Raw genomic sequence first — 25,181 nt, forward strand, 5'->3', positions numbered from 1 at the left:
GGGATCTCTTGACGAGCGCTCTACCTTTTGAGCTAATGCTGCCCACTTAAAAGACAGAAAAAAGAAGCAAAAGAAAATAAATGAAAGAGTAAGTAAGCAATAGACAGAAAAATAAATGTAGATAAAAGGAGAAAGAAAGAAAGCGAGAGACAAAGAGAGAGAAACCGGAGCTTTCTCCTGCGCTCCTCTCAGCATTGTCCCGCTTGCCAGATTCATACCCTTGGCGGGTCTGATCTGCGTGTTTGACACCACTGATTTAAATAAAACACCATTCCAATAATGAAAAACACATGTACTATCTCATAAACATGATACTTAGGTTTAGATATTTTTCAGTATATTACACAACTTAAGACACCCTTTTTAAGAAGCTGACACGTTTGGCCACCATCTTACTACTAAAAAAGCCCGAATGACCGTTTTGCAAAGGTAGCTTGTCCTGTTGGTGCTTTTAGCACTTACGTCCCAAGGCTGTGTGTTAGAGTCGTCGAGCCCCATTAATCAGGCATCTTTGACATATTTTCCTTTTTTTCTTTTTTTTTTAGCCAGTCTTGGTAGCCACTTGAGTGCAAACTATGGCTTGCCACAGTTTTTGTGCTATCCTTTGGCTTCAGTGTGTCTTCTTTGAATCCACATACTTCAGCTCTATTCTAAGCTACAACAAACATTAGCGGGGAATTACTACACACTGTCACTTTAAACTTAGAGAAAGGAATTACTGTTGGTAAATTCCAGGTGAACCAAGGAATCCAGGAGATCTAAAGTTGACTTTTTGTAGACCATTATGAATGCCGTGGAAAGGATTAAAGAAAATAAAACTAACATCTCTTTATGTTTCAATCTGGACAATACTAGCATAGACAAAGGAATATAATTTTAATTGGCACTCATAGAATTTTTTTTTAAATGTCCCAAAAGCTAATTTTCAGTTCCAGTTATGTTTTCAAACCTTAATTTTCTTTCGACAGGCTTACGTGACTGCTTTACTTTGTTTTCATTGACAAGCATTCAACAGATATCATTTTTTTTCTATGAGCCATATCTAAGAAAGTTATAGAAGAAATAATTTGGATAGAATTTACTTTATTTTCAACCTTTTTCCAAGTTTTTTATGTTTTCATATTTAGAATTTTATTTATCTTCTATTAAAACGAGAAAATTGATACACATACTATCTGTTAGTGTAACAATTGTTTCTTTTTTTAATCGTTTTTGTTCACCTAAAATAATAATACATTTGTTTTAAACAACTGTTAATACAAATATCCCAAATGTGCTAATTTCTTGAAATCCACACATCAGACACACATTTTTTTTTGTAAATAATTGACAGTTGCTACTAATTAGATTAAATAGAATTTAACCAGAAAAAAATGAATACACACAGTAGACATCTAGTAGTCATAGTAGATGTTTTTTTTAAATAGATAGTATGTCCTGTTAAACTTGTAGTGTGACTTTAAAAAAGGACTTTCAGCTGGAATTTGAAGACAAAGCCAATCTATCTCGTAAGGTGGACTTTCTTCCCAGGGGCGAAACAAAGTTTCCTCTTTTAATTGTAGTTGATTAGATATCCTCACTTCTTTTCTCGCTCACTTCTGTTGCCATCAGGACTGAACATGTTCTGAGGCCACCCTTGACTTGCCCGCACGTGTTTAATTCCACCCTAAATAAACCATCGACCGACAGGTGCTTATTTATCTCCAATAAAGAAACGTATTACATGGCTGTTAAGGCCCAAACACGGTTAAACTCTGTGCCCCTCGCAGCCTCCCTCTCCTGACACCCAACAGCTTAATGAATGAACGGGACGCATTTATCACTGCTTCCTGTCCTAATAGGCGTACGTAACTTATTCATTACACGCAAAACTCTGCATTTATTGTCTCTGGCCATGCTCAACATTGCCCTTGTGAGGTCAGGTTTTCAGCTCGCTACATTTTTCTTCCTTGTTCTTTTGACACGAAGTGGCTTTGTAAATTTCAATTGATGAGCAAAATCGCATTTGCATTCTAATTCAAACGCAATACGTTTAAATTGCTTTTCCTGGGCTGTCAAGTGCCTGTTCATGTTTTTTTTCAGCATGGGTGATGGGCTGGAAGAGGTCACATCGTTATTATGTGGAACCCCTCTCGTGACAGTCGGCCACGGCCAAACCGCCTGAAGTTGACTTGTTATTTCAAGTTATTTCAAGTCCCAGTGGGCTGAGTGTTAAAGAACAATGAGTCACAAGCTTAATTGTGTCCGCTTGCTTATAGCTCACTAACAGATTGGGTTTGTTTACCAGAGCAAAAGGTGTAAGAGCCGTTTGATAAATCCCCCAAAATTAACCCACTGCCGAGCAATCCGACGACGCTTTGTTGTGGTTATTCGGCCAGGTGGTCAGCACCTCAGTAATTTTGAGTATTTCTTTTTGTCAACGCCACAGGGGGGTGTGACACATTTTATCACCTTAGTGTAAACTTGTTAATGATGAATGGTTTAATCATCCTTCTCTGCCAGAAGTCTCTTGATAACCATGGAGAGGAGGAAGGCAGAGTGGCGACTGCTAATTAAACTTGGGAGTTGTCATTACTTTTCCTTAGTTTCTTACTTAACCCTTTGGGATTGTCAGCTTTGGAAGAAATAATCAGAATAACGAAATAATGACAAATTGTGTATGCACAAGGACACGTCATTATTCATTTATTGGCATATCGGGTGAACAATAACCCAGAATGGGTTGAGAATGGACCGATCTAATGCTTCTAATGCCAACTTTCTGGGTTGGTTAGCATCAACTATATTCTGCACACAAGAAGAAGAATTATGCAAAAAAAGAAAGACTTGGTGAGGCACAGAGTAATCATGTAAGGAAACGTCATAGTACGGTCAGCATTTTATAATACTGAAAATAACAAGCTATACAAAGAATTACTGGTACTTAAATCAAGGACAAACAGGCTCAGAGACTGCTTCTAATTCAATATAAATTCTACTATATTGTCAATGGTAAGATTCCTACATACGTACTATGTGTTTCTTTTCTCCAGAGTAGTCATACATACAAATACCAACACTACTAAAGTGAGATCACGGTTGTATTGCTCAAGTGCATCAGGTAGCCCCCTAAAACCACCTGAGAAGCCCACTACTGGTTTTAAAAATGGCTCACCAGTGATGGGTCACTAGGGTGTTCTAGGCGAATTGATTTCTACCTGGCGTCGTTCCGCTCTTCAGAGATGTGCCGGATCTCAGCATTGACGGGCAGCAGCGTGTGATAATACCGAGACTTCATCCAAACCTTCGGATATTTAAAAAATGCCTGTTTATTTGATAGTCCATTTTTTTTGTTCCCACTGGTAGGCTCCAAACTTCACACACTGTCCCTTTAAGAAAATTGGGACACAGAAAAACACCATGTGAAGGAAACTACCACAATATCACATTTTGCAATATGGTATTAATTTGAGCACACAAAACGAGGATTTTGTAAAAAAATAAATGGTGAGGCGCAGAGAAACCAAGTGAGGAAAATTCCCCTAACAAGTAAATGCCACAATTTGGGCGTCATTGTTGCTTGTAGTTCATATAACTACATAATTTGAACGGTTCTGATCTTTGCTAATGAGCATTGTATAAACGAGACATTTGTATTTGTTTATTTTCACAGCTTAATTCCCCCTAGCAAAAGCAGGAGTCATTTCTTGGTCCTAATGAAGAAAACTCACTTGAAGGGAATTCACTTAGCGCGTAAAACATTCTTCCTTTTTTTGCCGCCAGCGTGTCGGCCGAATGCTTGTTTTATTAAAGTCTCCTTTTGGAGTTGGGATCAAAAGCGTTTCTTTTTTTCTTCCACAGCATCCCGTGACTAAAATATTTAAAACCAGAGTCTCTGTTGGCCAGCTCGCCTTCCCTTTCCATTTTTATTTATTTTTTTGTTCCACCTTTTCTGTCCCTTCGTCTCCCGTCCCGGGTTCTCGCGCCGCCTCCGTGTTTGCATTAATAAAGCGTGCTAATGCAAAGTGGATGCGCAGTTATAAATAAGCAGCCGTATGTATATTTGATTACTTTCCGGACCCCTGACCACACAAAGAAGGCGGCCCCTGCCGTTTTCTCGGCTGTCGTCACGGCGATAAGAAGAAACAAACAAATACGACGGGGTCTTTGAAAGTGACAAAAGCACATTCTCAAGTGTTTTTATGTTTTGCAATCCTTTTATCTTCTACATGCATGAAAAGCTTTGAAGGAAGCGTTAATAGATATGGAGAAGGTATATTGAAGGTTCACGGCTTTTATTTTGACGGGTATATGCGACAGAAGCAAACGTGTTCATGAAATCGTAACACAGGTTTTTTTGCGTTCTATTTTCTTTTCTGTTTCTATTTTCCAGGCTCACATATTGGCATTTTTCATCCATATCAGGACTCACTTTTCAAATGTTTAAATTTTGCCCTGTGTGTTACAAAAATTGGCACTGTAAAAGTAAAATAAAACCAGCACACTTTTGGGCTGCTAATGCTAATTCATTTAGACCTTGTGTCGTGGTCATGGTTAAAGCATTCATTGTTTTGTTTTAAAATATTTTTAAGCCAGAAATGGTTGCCATTGACTTGAAATAAAAAAATAGCTGCACTTCATACAATTTACTCTAGAAGGCAATGTATAATAATCACATGACATTTTTAGTACCGTAAAACCCGCACCCAGTACATTTTTAAGGAAAAACATTTTGTACATACATAAGCCGCACCTGACTAAATGCCGCATGAGATATTTACAAAGAAAGACGGTACACATAAAGAGTTTTAGTAATATACGGTACCTTAATCCGGTGATTTTCCACCACTGTGGCGCGACACACTAGTGTGCTGTGAGAGCTCGTCAGGTGTGCCGTGAGAAATTATCCAATGTCACTTTTTAAAATTCAAAATTTTATAAACCATTTATGAATCATTTTCTGCAAATATTATATCATTGTCAAGTGTCTGTGCTGTAAAAACTGGGGGTATTATAAATTGTATTGTAATTAAACATGTTGTTCAGTGTCATTTGATAAAATTTTTGGTTAGTGGTGTGCCGCAAAATTTTTCCAATATAAAACAACATGCCCTGGCTCAAAAAAGGTTGAAAAACACTGCCTCAATTCCTTAACCTCCAGGCCGCCGGACTTTTGACAATGTGACCAGCCTCTGAAATAGGTCATGCCACATGTCATTGGAAAGCTTAACCCCTTCTTGTAAAATTTGTCTAAAATCCCAATCTAAAACGCACCCAAGTAAATTGAATGCACCATAGCTCGTATTGGCTAAAGCGGATAGCAGACTGTTTAAAAAAAAAAAAGCCTGCAATTGGCCAAGTACGGTTGTTAGATAATATATACTAGTTTTACTAGTCTGTTTATTTGTAAATGGGAACTATGGGGCTAAACAGACTGTTAGCAACGAGGAAAGTCCAACAATGCAGGGATGCTTTTTGGTGGATTTTTATTTGTCGGCATTATCAACAAATATTTTACACGGTTGGATTCACTTCACTCTCGCAGATGTAAGGAGACCACTGTTGCGTACCACTATCTAATGTGATGGCTGCAAGACGACATCTTTGGTGAGCTATACCTGCTTTATAGTTTTCGGGTTTCTTGTTTCAGACTGATCGTGACATTTCTGTGATTAGTACATTTTTAAATGGTCTTCATATATTGAGTCTCAAGAGTTTAAGCTCTCCAATAATATGTGGCATGACTTATTTCAGTGACTGGTGACATCGTACACTTATTTTGTTTTATCAAAAGTCCGACGGGCCACCGGTGGGCCGTCAGAACGATAAGGGGTTAACTTGCCACTACTTCCCCTGGCCATTTTTAACTTCTTTGGCTTTGTTATATCAATCTATAGAATCCAAATGGGTAAAATATTTACTCCAAAACACACAATAATGCCGAGAGACAAATAAGAATCCGCGTTAAGACATCTCTGCTTCGTTGGTTGTTGATTCTTGTAATCCGTTCGTTTCGCCACATTTACCCGTTTGCAAATAAACAGACTCGTAAAATTATTTCCAATATGGTAGCCTTTTGATTGACACCGCTTCCATTATGAGGATATGTTAATGCTAGTTTTATTCATGCACAATGCACAAAGTTACATTGAACTTGCGTCTTCCTTGACACCTTTTCCACCTTTCTCACTCTTACCTTTACTCATTGGGTGCCCCTGGCGGCGTTTAGAAGAAATGCACAAACTAGCCACATCATTGCATAAGCTACAGGGCTGAAAGCTTAGAAAAAAGTATCAGTTTATAGTCCAAATTTTTTTAGTTTGTTTTTTTTACCGAAATATTTTTTCAAAAGCATTTCAATGAGAGTCTGTTATATGTACATTTTAAAAAATGTGAGGGTCAACTGTACAGTACATTTATAGATAAATTCAAATATAAACTGTCCCAAATATTGTCACAATGACAACTTTTAAAAGTTATTTTTTAGTATTTCCTTTAACTTTGTCTCCATTTCTGTATAGAAATATATTTAAAAAACGGGTAAAATCATCCAATTATGGCAACTTTTAAAGTTAAAAAAAAAACATCAATAACTTTATTTAAAACAAGATAGATACACAATTTTTACTGTCATTATTCCTAACTTGGAAAATAATCAAATAAAGAAAAAGAAAACAATGTAAAATATTATCAAATACACATAAAAAATGGGCCGACAAAGAGTACTTTGTATTTCTTTAAATTTTATTTAAATATGAGATTCAATACCATTATTCACAGGACATGGTTTTATTTAGTCCCTCTTAGTGGAAAAATAACTAAATTCTTAGAAAAACAAGAATGATTTAAATCTTAAACAAAAATACGTGAACTATTATACACACATGCGGTATTTTAAAAACTCATAGGTCGAGAAAGTAGCATTTATTTTATATAACATAAGGCTAACCTAGAGGGAGCGGACATGATGTTGTGCCAACTAGCTATTACTATTAAGGGTACTGATAAAAACAAAAACCTTGTGAAAGGCTGGGCAGAAAAATGATGAGAAGAATGATGCGTTTTATTCACTTTGAGTCTGTAGTTTGTAATCTTCCTGGTGCTTTTATTTTGATTCTTATTTTGGTTGCGCTACACAGTACAGCGAAATGTAGTGGTACAATACTACACAGTATACCTTTCCTAATAATTTTTTTTTTTTTTTTTTTAAATAATGCAGAAAACAAATACATGTCCGTGCTTGTGCATTTGTGTATAATGCACACTAATTTTTTAATTGAAATTTCTTTTTTACTTTTTCTCAGCTCAAATTTAAGATTGTGAGAAACATTGAATTTGTGCGACCATGATTAAATCTATTTATTGACAATTTAAACTATGAGCTCAATACCGACATAAAACTGAAAATGTATTTAATGTCCTTCAAAGTCTGTTTCATCATCAGATACACCTTGTTGTGTTTTTTTGCGTTTATATCTTTCAGGATTACTTGTTTTTTTCATTCTCTCATAATATTATCTGGTACTGTAAGTAAAAACAGTGTGACAATGACATAAAATTGAATGCCCTTCCGTATAACATTTATATCACTGTTGATCTAGTGGTTAGGATTCAGCGCTCTCATTGCCGTGACCTGGATTCGATTCCCATTGCATCTAGTGTTTTGCATGTGTTTACTGATATTTTTCAACTGATCAATCATTGCAAACATAGATTAAAAACTACCGTATACCGTGAAACCTCATGTATAACGTGCACCCAAACTTTGAGTACTTATTTAAGTTCCAAAAAAATGTGCGATATACCCTAATAAATACAATACTTGCTGTTTTTAGAACTCAGTATTGCTGATTGATTGAACCTGAAAACATGACAGGTTAACTTTTGTTGGGGAGCTGAGATGCTGATTAGGCGTTTAAATGAATGGCATGATTAAAGGCCACCTAATCAACTTGGAAAAGTTAGAAGTTTGGCAGCGGGGCCAAGTCAGAGCCAGGTTTGCAACATGGTCCCCGTCACCGGGTGGTCTTTATACGGGGAACAGGTGGCGCTGATTGAAAGCTGCTGATGTGTTTTAATGTCAACGCCGCGCATAATGACTTTGACTATTGATTAGATAACATATGCACATGAATGTGTTTGTTTCGGCAAGTTGAACGCTTCCGTTCTGGCCGCTTGCTGTGAAACCGGATTTAAATGATTGACGCGCAAACTTGCAAACTCCAGTAATCAAATAACCAATAACAACTTTCAAACTGACATTTTATATGTATTTCGTTTCTAGAAATGAACCTTTGTTTTTGTCGTTTAAACCTTATGGACCATAAGTCAGTGGTCCACAACCTTTTTTGTACCACGGGCCCGTTTAATGTTCGAGTACATTGTCGCGGCCCAACCAATTGATAACATTAGTAATACTAAATACAACAACGACAATAATGATTAAAAAAAAAAAAGCTCAAAATCCACTGTGTAATCATTAGACCACTAAGCATCTAGTTGATATGAAAAGACAATAGGTGCTATCTCATTATCACATTATTTTTACTCATGGTACCAAGTTGAACATTGTTTTAGGGGATCAATTTTGTTATCAATAATCATAGTGGGCAAGGGGTTATGATTCAGTGCTCTCACCACTGCAATACAGGTCCAATTCCTGTTGCATCCAATGCTGAGCAAATGTAATCAGCATTATTCTTCGAATGATCAATCATGAGTCAATTACGGTAATATCAAACTGTAAAACCTGGGCATGACCTGAAACCAAACTTTGACTTGTTTGCGGTAAAACAAAATGCGAGTATACGGGAAATTAATACGTTATAAGCAAAAAATAAGGATTTTCTTTCTTTCTGTTTTGCCCCATACCGGTCAATGGCTCTGCCATAAGTCCTATATTTTCATAGCTTATGTACCAATGCGATTAAACTAGACAAAAAAAAAAAGACACCGCAAACATCTAGTGCAAAAGAGGATGAGTAGTTGAAAAAAAGCTGGCTTTACGAGCAAAATAATACAATGCGTGTTTTAAAAAGAGATGGTAGTATCTGACAAATAAGTAGACGATGCGTAAAAGAAGACTTTAGCTTTCCATGCAGAACAAAATGCCGTTAGTGTTCAGCAGATAAAAAGACGATGTGACTTTCGACGTAAAAAAATGTGAGCATAGAAGAAGCTCGTTTTTGGCACAGAAGACGCTCACTTCCATTATAGACAAAAATAACCTTAATTATTAGTGTCAAAAAATACACAATTGTTCACACATTTTCTGCATGAATCCCCCTGTCTTTGGCTCCATCAACTCTGACGATCTTCCAAGTCCCCGCTGTAGAAATGATGCTGCCACCACGTTTGACTGTTGGGATGGTGTTTTCGGGTTGATTTTCAGTGTTACTCTTACACTAAGCGCCCTGCATTGTGCCCAAAAAGTCAATTTTGGGTCTAATCTGACCAGAGCACCTTGTTCTACATGTTATTTGTGTGTCCCATATGGCTTCTTGTAAACGCCAATCGAGCCTTTTTATGGTATTCTTTCAGAAACGACATTCTTTCTCTTAAGTAAAGGGCAGATTTATGCAGGGTAAAACTAATACAGATTGTCCCCCCTCAGCTGTCTATGCCTGCAGGTTAGGGCACCACGATTAACCGAAATGTAATTGATACTGCGATGTGACGTAGTGCGATTGTGTAATTGTAAGATTTATAGTTTGATATTTGATCAATGGAGTGTTTGGGTTAGGTGTTTTCGCTTGTTGGCTTTTTGTGTACTTTTACTCACTATTTGGGTTAATTGGTTTATTGGTTAATTAACATGTTTATGAATAGTTTATTGGATGATAAACATTGTCTCGCCGCTGTGCTCCTACATTTCAGGAGGCATGAGGGAGTAGTTGAATGATGCAATGCCCATCTTTCAATCCAAAGTAAACTTTTACACTTAGGCGTAACCAGCTCAATCACCCCCAAAAATGATAAAATTTGAATAAATAAATGATTCCGTAATTGGCATTGACTTTACTGACATTAAAGTGGCAGGGTGTAGTGCAACCAAAAACGAGTGCAAGGAAATACAAACTACGGAGACTCAAAGTGACCAAAACGCTTAATTTTACCATTTTCTTTTAGGTTTTTAGTTACCCTTAGCAGCAAGATGACCGACAATTAGCTCTAGTTATGAAAACTAAATGCTAATTCCTCTTCGGGATTTTCGCAATTTTTTTAAAAAATAATATTGTTCTTTTTAATCAATATTTTTCTACCACTAAGATGCGCTAATTACAACTGTCCCCTTTAAACTTTCATATTATGGTGGGGCGTCAAACGATCACCCTGCAGACTGCAATTGGCACCCGGGCTGAATGTTAAAGACCCCTGCCCTAGACTGTCCACCCATGGTCTCACAAAATTCTATGGGAAACACTGCTCGCTATGATTATGTACTTACAAAAAATAGCACAGAAAATGCACTTAATTAAGAAAAAAAAAATTCCATTGGTTGGTTGGATCCCTTAATCACTAGTGTCGTAGAGGCAAGTGTGTCTTGGGCGCCCACCCCTCTCCAGGCCTACATATGTTTCCACCCGGTCTAAAAAAAATCAATTGGTTTCCCCCCCCAAATCCTGCAGCTCTACTGCAAGTCATGCAATCTGATCAATTACTCTTGGTTGCTTCTCTCATTATTTTTCTCCTGGTTTGGGCTGAAAGTTTAGAAGGACGTCGAGGTCTTGGTAGGCAGTGTTTTTTTGCGTTCTCTGTTTCATTATTATTGCCCGAACATGAAACACAGGTTTGTCATTGTTAGTCATATTAGTCGATATTGGATCATTCAGAAGTCATCAGGAAACGTCTGGAGTCATTTGGCTGACGAGAGAGAACAGGCCATTATTGTTTCCACAATTGTGTCACACATGTTGTTGATTCATAGAAAGTAGTTTTCAGTTTTTTAGCTTTCCGATTAAAGCCTGAAAAATAGTACAGGTACAGCCAACATGAAAAAAAAACATATCTGGAAAATTTAATGAATGCTTAGAGACTCTGTTATGATGAGTTGAGGAGTTCTATTCAGTTTAATTTCTTCATCATCTCCTTGTCATCTTTCCTTCAGCTGATCTAAAAGCGGACACGTCTAAATTACGTTTCCTAATCGATGACGGCGGCACCACCGTTTCCTCCCTCACCTCATCACTCTGTTGCGCTCTCCTTTTTAATTTACTCTTGGGTAAGGAGACCTTTTCATTTGACACGGAATTAAATTGTAAGAAAGAACACCCCCCACCGCAAAATATCGTACTTCTCTATTTTGTGCTTGAAATGAGTACATCCATCGGTAATGCTCATTTGAACAACCCCCTCCTACATTCCTCTTTTGGGATTGCCTGGCTCTAAAGCAAGCAGTCACTCTTTTTCTCTGTTTTCTTTTGGAGTGCATCTTATTCTGCAATGTGGTTTCGTGTATCAGTGCAGCGAGAAAGTTGAGGGACTGAATGCAGATTTCTTTGCTACGTACATTGTGCTAGTCCTGCAAAAATATGAATAAAGCTAATTCATTATTACTTGGACACTTGTGTGCAGCTCTGTCCATTAAAATTTGATCACATTTTTTATAGGACCCTTCACTGACCTAAATTCTACATAAAAAAGATATGCATTCGTTTTTTGGGGAGTGTCATTGTTGTTGTATAATAAGTAACGCAAATTTATATAGTAAAATATGAGAATTTTTAGAAAGTTTTTTTTCTGGCGGATGATTTGTTCTCTTTTTCTAAAATATTATTTTTATATTTCATTATTTACCTTATCTATTCAATAAAATAATAAAAGTGATCATTAAAATTAGCCCATTAATCTGATGTTGCAGATTTTTATCATCAATTCCTGCATTTAAAACACTTCTATTGTCTAGCTTTTTTATGACCTATATTTCCTGTTTACAATATCTGTATATTATTTGTTATTGCAACTCTCTGGTCATCCTGGAAGGGGGATTACCTCGTGCGGTTCTTTCTCAAGGTTTCTTCACTAACCTCATGTTGAGGTTTTTGAGGTTTCCCTTGCCCTCTTGTAGGTTTTAGATCAGGGGATGGTGTCATAATAGTCTGTGGTCTGTGCAGCCCTTTGAGACTCCTTGTGATTAAGGGCGTCACAAATAAACATGACTTGACATTTTTCTTAAAAACTTAAACTACAAAAAAAAACTTTTTCTATTTGACAAAATATTTTATTATAAAGTTAGCACAAAACCTTAAACTGAGTTATGATTTTTATGGTTATTCCGTGTGATCTTTCCTTATAAAATATTAAATGGAATACTTTTATGTCATTTCTAAGTATTTCTATTTGACTAAATATCTTTTAAAAATCAAAATAAGTCAATTGAATTTTTATGTTTTTTTTAAATACCCTTTTCCCATTTTAAGTCTTTTTCTTCTTTCAATCCAACATTTTGGGGTGAAATTGTATTATTATTATTGAATAACATTAAATATAAAACTTTTTTTAAAATATATTTTTGAGGTTTTTTTTTAAGAATAAGAAAATAAGTATTTAAAACTATTTCCTTGTTTTTAAGTATATTTTACATTTCATTCAAACATTTTTGTCATGTATTTAAAAAGACAAACAACATTTTTAAGTATTTAAATTTTTTTTGGATTCATAAAATAAGAAAGTAAGTACTTAAAATAAGTGACGTGCTATGTTACACCTTTGTAAATTTATTTAGTTGCCAATTTAAAGTTTTTAAAAAATATATATTTTACCAAACATTTTTTAAATAATAAAACAATTTTGCAAAAACCTAAATAGTCATTTAGTTAAAAAATATGCTTGAATCGTAAAATAACCTTTCTTATTTGTAAGCTTGATTATTTATCTTTATTACATTATTGTAGCTACACATTTTGCTGTGGAAATGTGATTTTAGTGGGACAATTTGATCAAAAAATTCATGGTGTCATTTTTAGTTAAAAACTAGCATCTATCTAAACATTAAACAATCCTCACTCATAATTCAAATAGCTTAAATGAATCTTCATCAAGTCAAGTCATGTTTGTTTGTAAAGCCCTTAATCACAAAAAGAATGCCATTAAGTACATGTTTACTTTTTGGATCTAAAGTAAATGAAAGAAATCAGCTCTCCTATTATGTAATCATTTGCTTTCTGAACGTGCCGACATCCGTAAATCGCTTCAACGTTTACCACTAGTCGTCCTTGGCAGGCAACAAGCCCGACATATGGTCGGCTGCTAATGACGTTCGAACAAAACTGGGAGAACTAACTTCTGATCAAAAAAGCCGACATGCAAACACAGATAAGAATGGCCAGAATGGAGACTTTCCATGTTTATTTTTAATCCTAAGCGAGTGAGCGCTTCCGATAAACAAGTCGTGCTGCCAGTTGAGTATTTTTCATATTTATCTGAAAGATTCCTTTTGTGTTTTTACTCCCAAAGTCTTTATTTTAGTATTTTTGGGGGTTTTTACCTTTGACTTTGCTTACTATCCATTGGGCATAGTTCCCAAACCATTCCTCTGAGTGACCTAAAATGTTAGATATTCTCTTGTGCTGTAATAATCAACTAGTACACCAAGTCAAAATTAATTTATTTTTTCTAGGGCGATCAATTGATGCAGATTCCTTCAAATGGGACTTAACAGGTTCAGATGTATTTTCAGCCATCACAAAAAAGATAAACGAGAGTAATCCCTAATTTTTTGCGGCAGTCTCATTTCAAAAAGGACCTGCAATATTTAAAACCTGTCACGTGGAATATTGATTTATTTTATTTATTATATACATTGAAACCAAAGAACAAGCCCTATTTACAGGCTCAGGCAATTGTTTAACTCATTAAATGCCTGAAGTTTCTCTCAAATGGGAAGAGCCGGCGCCAAAGATCTGATTAAAGCCATTCCTGTCGACTATTGGTGATTTATAATTGAAATCATTCCCAGAGGCTTGATACATACTGTTTAGCTCAATTGCAGAAATGTTTTTTTTTTATTTAAATGAAAAAAAAAAAAATTACGTTTTGACACTCTGGGACGATGCTTTTTAAAACCTATTTATACATTATGGCACTCACAGGTTTAGACAGTTTTTCATTCCGGGAGCCATCACTACCCTAAACAAGCACACAAAACTGAAAAACAAACAAAACAAAGTACAGTAATATAATTGTATAATTTTTCAAGCAGGGTTCTACTACATGGATTTTGTCTATCACAGGTTCTTTTTGGAATGTAACACCGGTGATAGATAGATAGATAGATACTTTATTCATCCCCTAAGGGAAATTCACATTTCCAGCAGCATCCCTGAGCTGAGAACAATACAATAATAAAGCCAAAAGAATACAATATACAAATACCCAGTGTGACGTGCAAATGCCCACTTTAGCATGTTATATAGAGTAACTAAATAGTGCTACACAGAACACAAAATGCAGTAAGATTCGGTAATATCCAATGTAGGTGGTGTGGTTTAATGTGGGCCTTTACTCTGCCGGGTGGAGTTAAAGAGCCTCATGGCATGAGGAAGAAAAGATCTCTTCAGTCTGTCCGTAGTACAAGACAGTGACAGCAGTCTGTCACTGAAACTGCTCTTCTGTCCGGAGATAATGCTGTGAAGCGGATGCGATGGATTGTCCATGATTGACCTCAGCTTTTTCAGTGCCTGTCTCTCAGCTACTGTTGTTAGGCTGTCCAGCTCTTTGCCCACAACAGAGCTCGCTTTCCTAGCCAGTTTATTGAGACGAGAGGCATCCTTCTTCTTGACGCTGCCTCCCCAACACGCTGCCGCATAGAAGAGGGCGCTTGCCACTACTGTCTCATAGAATATTTTCAGGAGCTTTTTGCAGATGTTGAAGGAGGCCAGCCTTCTGAGGAAGTAAAGTCGGCTTTGCCCTTTCCTACATAGAGCTTCTGTGTTGGCAGTCCAGTCCAGTTTGTTGTCCAGCTGCACACCCAGGTATTTGTAGGTCTGGACAAATTCTACACATTCTCCCTTGATGGTTACAGGAACCGGGTGAGTTCTGGTTCTCCTGAAGTCCACCACCATCTCTCTGGTCTTGGTGGTGTTTAGGTGCAGGTGGTTTGCGTCGCTCCATCGGACAAAGTCCTGAATCAATTTCCTGTACTCCTCCTCCTGCCCGTTTCTGATACATCCCACGATAAACCAATGTTCACTGTATATCCCTGAACCCCTCTTCCTGTATGGATTTTCCCAAATTTGGTTTTCTCTCAAAATACGCTAATATTTAAAAAAAGCTTCCCAGCATTCACAAATGATATTAATATTGAACAGATTGGTCTACCTTTCGCTTGAATACTAACGACAAATTCACACTCAAAGTCTGGCAATTACGTAAGGGGAACCAACGGGATAAAATGAACTTTGCACAATTATAAAATGAAAGAAGATTGTTTTTGATTAGCACAAGTTAATTAATTCCACCAGCTGCCTGCGTGCTCCCCCACTTCTGCGTGATTAACCCGGCACCGCGTTTGGTGTTTTTTATTTTTTATTTAATGATGGCGTTCTTTTGTCCAATATGCTATTGCCCTTTTTACTTGTTTTCTTTCCTGTCGTTTCATAATGGAAATCGGGTTTGTTTAGCGCGTGTTGAGTGTACATTTTATGTGGGGAGAAATAATGAATACGAATCCATGCTAATTTGTACCGTGGACTGTAGTTGGCCTCTCGCGTACATTTCGCTACTAGCGACGTAGAAATAAGGAATTCATCATGAGAAATAAGAAAGAGAAATCAATAAGTACTTCTGTTTGTTTTGCACAAACAACCCCCCAAAAATCTGATTAAAAATAAATACCCGAAAAAAAGCATTTTTAATTCAAATGAACCTCCCCCCCAATTTTTTTTTCTAATAACTCGACCAAATAAGAGGATTTGTGTAACAATGCCAAGAAAGTGCATTACTTTTTTTAATATAGCCCACCAAACCAACACCAAGGTTTGGGTCATAGTGCACAAAAAAACACTTCCTCAGATGGGGTAATTCCCCCCCCCCCCCCCCCCCCCTCTTTTTTTATTTCTTTCTTTCTCTTTATTTCTTCTTCTTCTTTTCATTTGTTTCCTTTTCTCTTTTTCTTTTCCACTTTCCCTCCTCCCTTTTTCCCTTTTTCTGTATTTTTCTTGTTCTAAATCAGCCTTCAAAATAATGAGTGCGTAAAAAATATTCTGTTTGAGATATTGCCAAAATATTGAGATGTTTTGTAGAAATTATATAATAGAACAAATATAAAACTTTTGCCTCGTACTGTAAATAACAATCCCCGAAATGGGCCGTTTTATTTAATGGTTTGGTCGCTTTTAGTCTTCCTTAGTTTGTGTTCTTCCTTGTGTGATCGCAAGTTTTGGTTGCATGACACAGTAAAACAACATCTAGTGGTCAAGTGATACACACTGTTCCTTTAACTCAATCTAAAATAGTTTATTCTTTTGAAAATACGATATGTGGGGGTTTGGTACGAATTAACTCTGTGGTTGGCCTCATCTATTCATCCATAGCTGGCCCGCCAGGCTTATAAAGTGATGTGGCCCATATTGGTGCTTGAAATCCTTGAAAATGCTTCAATTTTAATGATTTTTTTCAAGGATTGCCAAGCGATTGAATCTTGGGTGAAGTGTTTGTATGTATATATATATATATATATATATATATATATAAAATCTATTTATACGGGAGCCATATCCCCCTATTGGGAGGTGGCTAGAGTCAAGAACACATTCACATTTCTGACTCTTTCTGGGAGATTGATACAGAGGAGGGGATTCCCAGCCCCCTCGTTCAACCCATCTGATGTGTTGGGAGTCATTAGGTGACCAAACCCCCCAATTCCAACCCCTAATACCGAGCGCCAAGCAGGGAGGCAATGAGTACCAATGTTGTAAGTCTTAGGTATGACCCGGCCGAGGCTCGAACCGGCAACCTCCCAGTCTCGGGGCGAGTGGCCTACCCCCAAGGCCGCCATGTTTCTCAACAAGTCTTATTAAAGAAAAATTATACCAACACTGCACTGCAGCTGGCATTATTTTGTACGGCATTGTCCTATGAAGCTTCGTTCCCCCCTCCGGTCAGGTGCATGCTACACCTAAAATGGTACTATGAAATTTGTAATAGTGCAACGATTATGTATCAATATTAAACATGAATTATGGGTCATCCCAAAAATTAATGTAGCATTTTCCAGTGTTTCATTGTAATGGGAAGAACTTCCTGCAACTGAAAATGTAAGCTACATACTAAACAGGGAGATATTAGTTTACAATATATATTCGCGATTTACTCAAGATCTAAAAACTATGTCTTGGTCTGTTCAGACGCAAGTTAAAAATGACATATGCAAATTGCAGATATATTTATGGCTGTGCAAAATACATGATTCACATCAGATTTTTGTCTTTTAATGGTGCTGGAGAAATGGAAAAAAATGGCTTTGAAAGTCATTAAAAAGTGCTTAATTCAGGCCATGAAAACGTTGTACGAACCCTGTAGTAAAACCCTTTTTTTCCCCGAGACAGTTTTCTTGGCACACACACGCATAAGTAGCTTATAGTTTTCTCGAGCGTGAGCAACGTCCCGAGGGACAAACGCACTCATGTGGTCACTCATGGGACGCCAGCCCTAGATCGGGGAACACCTTCTCTCCCGGGGCACTCCGATGTTAGCATTCCGATGTTAGCATTGCCTGTTTTCCGGCCGACATTTCGTAGCACGCAGCTCAGCTGCCGGGTAATGACGCTCAGTTAGCTTTGTTATTACACACCAGCTGTCAGCACAAATTTCTTTAGCCAGGAACATCTGTGGTGTCATCACCGATCTCCCGCCCCCCTCACTACACTGTCGTACACGCACACACACACACACTCTACTTCTCTCTTTGTCTACATTACTCACAAAATCGTATTTTATGCACAAGATCCTTGCTAGCAGGAATGGGAGTTTGATTACGTTTCCAAGTTTTATGTTCGACTTTTTTTTTTGCCCTCCTGATGACTTCAGTGTTTGTACAGTTGCTTGAAGTCCTTGAAAATGCTTGAATTTTAAGTGGTTTTCTCAAGGATTGAAATGTTCTAGAATTTTTGGGGAAGTACTTGTAAATGCTTGAAATGTTGGCCATGTTATACAAATGTGCTAAAAATGGCACTAACATTGCTCTTAGGTGGCTTCGCTTTACCATTGCATTTCTTCTTTGTTGGGATTAAGGGCATATGGCATTAGTTTGTATGGTATTGTACGATGAAACGTCATTGACCCCTATGGGCCGTGCCTAAGAGGACAGGTGTATGCCACATCTAAACGGGGCAATTTGAAATGTGTGATAGTGCAAGGATTGTGTAATGGTGGGGTATGGGGTGTGCTGGAGATGGATGCCGTGTTTGTCCCCACATTTTATTTTTCTTTATATTTGTTAGCGATGAAAATGTTGAAAGTAAGAAAAGGCCTGCTTCAATAGACTCCAAATGCCAAAATAAAGACTGTTTATTCGAGGATGTCTAAAAATGCATGTACTTGCACATGCATCATGAAGGAGCTGACTAAGGCTGCAATGATGACACAAGCTAGAAGATGGCGGCAGTGAGTAAAAACGTTCCAAAATTCCATACAACTCTTTTAAGATTAAAATGATAATTTAATTATGTTAGTTATTACACCCTATTTTTAATTTTGTTTTTTTACCGCTTTAGCACCTATTTTTTTATTTAATTTGAATTTGATGACGTTTAAAAGAAAATGAAATTATTTATCTGTGTTAAAACATTCATTTTATTTTGGCAGTTTCGGTTCTCCATTGGAAAATGCAGCGCTTATGTAAGGACTGACAGACGACTCACTAGTTAATAATCTGTTTTCATTTGATCTTTACTGGAATATCTTCAGATCTAGCCTGGCGAACTGCCTTCAAAAATACCATTTGTGCCTTCTTTAGCCTTTAGACACAAGAAATTCCCATCAATTTTATAAGGGTTCCCTCATTTTGTCTGCTCTCAGAGCATGTCTTCCCCTCCCTCCTTGCAAGTGTGTGTTGATGTCGAAATTCCAAAGTTAATTTTCCTCTGTGGTGCCCGAAATCCAATCAAAGCCTTGCCCGCCCCCTCTCCGCGAAGACACAGCGTTTCTGCCAAGCCCTGCTGTATTTTGTTTCTTTTTTTCTTCCTGCAAAGGGGAACCCTATTAGTTGATGTTTATGAGCTTAGAAACAAGGCTTTAGGCGCTGCCATGATGACTTAAGCCCATGAGCGAGCTCCAGTATTACAAAGAAACAATGAGCTGCCTCTGAGAGGGAAGTCAAAGAGGAGGCAATGAATTTGGAGGACATTCATCATCTTAATAGAAATGACAGGAAGGAGGGGCGGCTAAAAATTACGTTTGACATCCACCGTTGCTAAAGTACGGGTTTGTGTTTTTGCGCGATCCCGCGTTCGACTCTTTTCCTCCAGCGTGACGTTAATTCAGTGCAAGTGAGAACGGAGTCCCTCGAGAGTTTGCTAGCTCCCCTCGTGCGTCGTTTTCTTCAATCAAAACGAGTCATGCTGCCTCAAGTGGCGACAATTGCCGGGAAGGTTTTCACTGTAATCCTTCCTACGTGTGTGTGCACAGCCCCTTAGTTTTGAGAACACGTGCCATGAAAGACTATTGACATAAAATGTGTTTAGTTTCAGATAGCATTGAATGCGTGAATTCCGTTTTGCACAGATAACAAAAAAAGGAGTGCACATCCTGGACTGTGTGCCTTTGAATATTTGCACTTTTTTATGCTCGCCCATTTTTGTCTTGTTTTTTTGGAATCAAAGAGAATACGTTTAAAACAAACTATTAGGGTACTTAAATTTCACTCAGATCATTAAAACCCTGTAACGTTTCAAATGGCCTCAAGCTGTGATTTTCAAGTTATTCCAAGTCAGAGGTAGGTTTGAAAACGCAAATGTGGAGCACATTCACTTCTTTTGCAACTCTCTTGCTACTTTGCGCTTTGTAATTGGCGGGTGGAAAAATATTCTGTGATCCATTACCCTCAATTGCATATTTCTGCAAGCAGGTGCTAGTTGAGTGCATTTTTGTCAGGTTTGGCGGCTTTCTTTTGTCATTCTTTCCACCAAAAAGTGTACCGTACTTAAGGGACTGCGATCCATTATCTCCAATCCCATATTGCTGCGCTTGAAGACCAGCAGAAGGCACTTTTGTTGGAGGAGTGTGTCGTTCTGCCTGCCTAAAATGATATGCACGGTATTGGCCGTGATACATTACCCTCAATTGCATATTGCTGCAAGCAGGTGCTAGTTGAGTGCATTTTTGTCAGGTTTGGTAGCTTTCTTTTGTCATTCTGTCCACCAAAAAGTGTACTGTACTTAAGGGACTGCGATCCATTATCTCCAATCCCTTGTTGCTGCGCTTGAAGACCAGCAGAAGGCACTTTTTTGGGGGAGTGTGCCATTCTGCCCGCCTAAAATGATATGCACTGTGTTGGCCGTGATCCCTTACCTTCGGTCGACTTGCTAAGAGAAAGGGGCCGGCTGGCAGAGCACATTTTTTTTTCCCAGTTTGGGCTGCTGAAACATGCGATTGTGGCCAGCCCAAAATTAACTCCACTGTTTTGGCCAAGATCCTTTATCCCCAATCGACCATTGATAGGAACGGGGTCGAGAGAGCAAATTTGTGTCATGATTGGCGGCACTTTTTGTTTCTGTTATTATGACCTAAAATGAACAGCAGCCATGCTGCTGCAATGCATTATCCCTGGTTGACTATTACCGCAAGTGAGGGACAGCATTAATGAGGGTTTGTTTTGTGGATTTTCCCATATTGTCTTCCCAATAATGGCAATAAACCAAGGATTCTAGTATATATATTATATATATATATATATATATATATATATATATATATATATATATACTTGTGATCTCATCATATTCTGTATAGTTGGTTTCTATTGTTCACAACACAACACTGCTTTTATCCCTTAAAGATGGAAAAAAGACAGTTTACTAATAAATGCCAGTGAAAATAAAATATATATAGTCACCGTTTTTAAATTGCATTATTTCCTTTCTTTCTTTTTTTCAAAAAGACCCATTTGAATTCAGGGGCATTTTTTAATTTATTATTGTTTTTTGCACCTTTTCAAACACTCTATTTGTGCATAATAAACAGGATATCAGCAAAGAGCCTCAAAATTCCATTTTGGGCTGAAATACGAACAGGCCCTCTGAATAAATGTACCTGTATTATTTTGTGTTCCTTGCAGCTCTGTCGGTGTTACCTTTGAACGAAGAGCAGTCCCTTGCCCCTCAGACCAAATGCATGGCTGACATCGAGGAGTTAGCAGCCAGCTACGAGCGCAAACTCATTGAGGTGAGTGTGTTTTGTATACACTCAATACACCGTGCACATGTTTTAGTGCAGGTTATGGAAATTAATCCTTTATAAAAAAAAAAGGAATACATTTGACTTGTTTTTATCCATGCTTTTACTTATTTATGCTCACACTTCATGCATTTGTCACATTGTTTACCTAGTTACTTGCTCATTTGCTTGGCTGCCAGTTAAAATATCCGGAGCTTTTCTTGTATGATTTTTTTTTTTTAGGCGTCCTTGCACTTGTAATTTATCCTGGAAGCACTCTAAAGGCGGGCGTAATTTGTTTTGATTTAGCTCAAACTTTTCTTTTACTCACCGCTTTTTGTCATAAGTCATAAACGACGCGTTTTTTGCAGTTTTTATGGAAAACGGTCGCCCCCCGAAAAAACGTTACTATTGATTTGTGGGGAAATGTCACATTGAGCTTTGTTGGTTCCTGATGAGGCCTGGCGGAACAAGATAAATATTCATCTGTGTTTACCTTAGTAACACAGCTTTGTTTACGATCAGCCTGTGTTCATTGGCCTTGGTGTACGGGATTGATGTTGATTTTTTTTGGGGAAGCCGATCCTCTGGGCTCCCGATGCTCTTTTGCGTCCTTTTTGGTTTGTTTTGTACGGAAAAAAAAGTAAATTGACGTCGCTTCCAGGAGTGGTGAATGCGCTTCTGAATTTCAAGTAGAACTGTTGACGCGACTCCATAATCGGAAGCGCTTTTGAAAATGTATTCGCTTGTCTCCCTTCTTTTTCGTCTTTTCCATCTTCAGCCTTGACACTTACAAGGTGACTCAACAGGCAGGTGATGCTTTTGTGGCCCCATGTATTCTTTAAATGTGAAAAAAAGATATCACCTGAAGTGCACCAAGTGCTTTTTCCAAAGCTATTTGACTTGAGCCGGCCTAAAAAAACAATTCATTCGGATAAAAAATAATCAAACATCTTAATTCCAAAGTTGTTTTGTAAACAATTTATTACAGTTGGGACAGAATTACTGAAAACATTAATATATTGAAGAAAAATAAAGCAATTTATTTTGTGTTTTGGGGTTGTTCATGTCATTAATCTGTGTCCCTTTAAACCAAAATCGGTAGCTCCCAAAAACTAACAGCCAGCTAACGAGTTTAGGGTTGTTTTGGCCGCAGTTTTTTGAATAACCCCAAAAAGGTGCATTTTTTTCCACTTCATTTTAATAAGCCCAACACATTTGTTTCGGATAGTCACAAAGCAAAAATGAAAAACTAGGAAAAATGACTGTAAAAATCCCAAATTGGGTCAAGAATCTCATTCTCTCACTCATTTTGTGCATGTTTTTTCCACAATCCGCTCTAAACAACTAGATTTTGGTTATCCCACTCTTTCTCTCTTCAGATATCTTTTTTTATCTCTAAATATTTAGTTTCTTTTTCTATATCTCCTATCGTTCTTTCTATCTATCTTTCTCACTTTATTTTTTGCCAAATCTCTCTACATTTCTCTATTTTTCTGCATCTTTCCCTGTATCTCACTATCTCTCTATTGCTCTCACCATCCCTGTCACTCTCTCTCTCTCTGTTTCTCTCCATCTCTATCTCTATATATCTCTATCTCTGTCGCTCTCTTTATCTCTATTGTTCTCTATTGCTCTCTCACTATCTCTCTTTCTATCGTTCTCTCCATCTCTATTGCTCTCTATCTCTCTAACGCTCTCTTATTCTCTTTCTCTTGCTATCTCTCTCTCTCTCTTGGTATTTCTCTCTATTGCTCTCTCTCACTTTCTTTGTCTCTAAGATAATTTTGGGGGAAATGGGTAGTTCTACCACATCATTTTATTAACGTCTTTCTCTTTTAAGATTACTTTGTGCAAGGAAACCAAGAACAATATTTTCAATCCAAATTAAGTTCCTTTTGACCCCATGTCTCTGAATAACACTAGAGATACAAAACAATACGAGCAATACCCGGATTATTGGAAAGAAGAAAATGGGTTAATTTAATTGCAAAATAGGTAATGGCTGGCTATTTAAAAAAACGTATTTTGTGCTATAAGGCAAAAATGCATTTTAACATAAGAGGGGGGTTAAGAAGACAAAGAACATTGGGCTTTGGCTAATCGGGGGTCGCGTCGCCGTCTCGTAATTGGAAGGGTACCAGTGCAACACTTTGCATCCCTGGAGAACGTCTAAGTGAGAAATTGGACACCTAATTGCGCTTGATGAATTTAGAAATGTCATTTTCCGCTCCAACAGTCACTGCTTTATATATTTCTTAGAGCCTTTTATTTGAAGTTGATAATACAATTTAAAACGCCTGTAAGCAACGCGTTTTCCCCGATGACGCAAAGCCGAGAGGTTTTCAGATTGATTTTCTTTTCAACTTTCTGAGGCTAATGAAAATAAATAGAAAGATTAGGAAAAAAACTGTACACAGAGTTAGATATGTATATTTATGGGCTTTGGTAAAGTTTTAGAGAAAAGTTTTAAAGAAATGAATAACAGTGTTTTCATTTTTTCGCTGGGATTTATTTTCCAATACAATTTGTTTGACACTTTCTTTCTGATTAGCAGCTAATGCAGTTACATTCAAATGCAACTTTGATGTCCATATCTGTCAATGGCAGTGAAGAGTAAAGTGCTCTTTGACGATTATATTTGTCCTCGGCATTGAATGACTTGAAAATGTAACCAGTCAATTGCAAAACCCTGAAAATTAGTTTACCAATGATCCAAAGCAGACATTGATGACAATTGCTTCTTTAAATGGGACAGTGTGTATTATTTGACCGCTAAATGTCACTGTATCGTGTATTCCAAGCGGAAATGAGTGCTAAAAAGTCGAGGAAGAATACAAACTCAGCGTGAAGAAACCGCACCATTTTTCTTCCAATTTATTCACCCAGCCTTTTGTGACATTTTTTCACCTGTAGCTGTAAGATGGCTGACAATTATGTCAGCTCCCACTCGTTTGAGGTCATGTCAAATAAATGCAAACGTTATATGATCGTTAATGTATTTTTGCTTATTATTTAAGTCAATATTGTTTTGTTTTTTCAAATGAGGGAAGTATTTTTGTACCACTTGTCCCTTTAGACCAGCGGTCCTCAACTGGTCTGACTTGAGGACCAACCATCTCACCCTGAAGATGAGCTTTGACCCAAATAGAGAGAAAAAAATGAAAGGATTGTGCAGTTTAAAGCGGAATAGAATAAATTCAACTTTAAACTTTTTCCCCCCAAAAAACTAAATGTATAGCAATACCAAGATGACTTCAAGTACAGTATGTACACACATATAAGCCGACATCGCACCCAAAGTGATCCCTTAAAATTGCTTTAAGATCGCTAATAATCAAAGTATTACATACTTAAAGTATTAATTAAAAGGTAAACCTAAACGTTGATAATCATTTAATTATGTAAGTAATAAAATAATCATACACCGGTAAAGATGTTAAATAAAACACTTTCAAACAATTTACTTTACTATTAAGCAGCGCTTGAATGGCAGAAAAATCATATACTATTTTCATATTTCAAAATCATTTAATTTCCTCTTTGACTCTATCATTATTGGTGTTTTCCACTTTTTCTGCCCCATATCACTAACCTTCTTGGTACTCGTTATTATGAGCAAAAAAGACAATACAACTTCCAGAATCGTAATGAAATGAGATAGGGTCCCTTTTAAACACAATTGGGACCACACTGATTAAATGGGAAGAGATTCAGCTGGGCATCTACTGTTTCGGAGTGTAATTGCCCCCCATTTTTTTTCTTGGCATTATTTTGCCTAGGCAAAGTCTGCGACTCACTGAAAAATGGTTCACGATCCACTATTTATA

The 25,181-nt window shown here is 37.3% G+C and overlaps 1 protein-coding gene across 2 annotated transcripts in view; it reads left to right on the forward strand.

Annotated features, from left to right (window-relative positions):
* snx29 (sorting nexin 29) overlaps window positions 1-25,181 on the forward strand; it is a 106,201-nt gene that overhangs the window by 40,167 nt on the left and 40,853 nt on the right. For both annotated transcript variants that reach the window (XM_088323376.1, XM_088323375.1), the window contains exon 15: window positions 21,254-21,360. In XM_088323376.1, coding sequence (XP_088179502.1) covers window positions 21,254-21,360 — 107 coding nt within the window. The remainder of the gene's footprint in view (window positions 1-21,253; window positions 21,361-25,181) is intronic.

This window comes from Urocampus carinirostris, chromosome 19 (genome assembly GCF_059441175.1).
Source record: "Urocampus carinirostris isolate Australia breed hairy pipefish chromosome 19, RoL_Ucar_1.0, whole genome shotgun sequence".
NCBI classification, from domain to species: Eukaryota; Metazoa; Chordata; class Actinopteri; order Syngnathiformes; family Syngnathidae; genus Urocampus; species Urocampus carinirostris.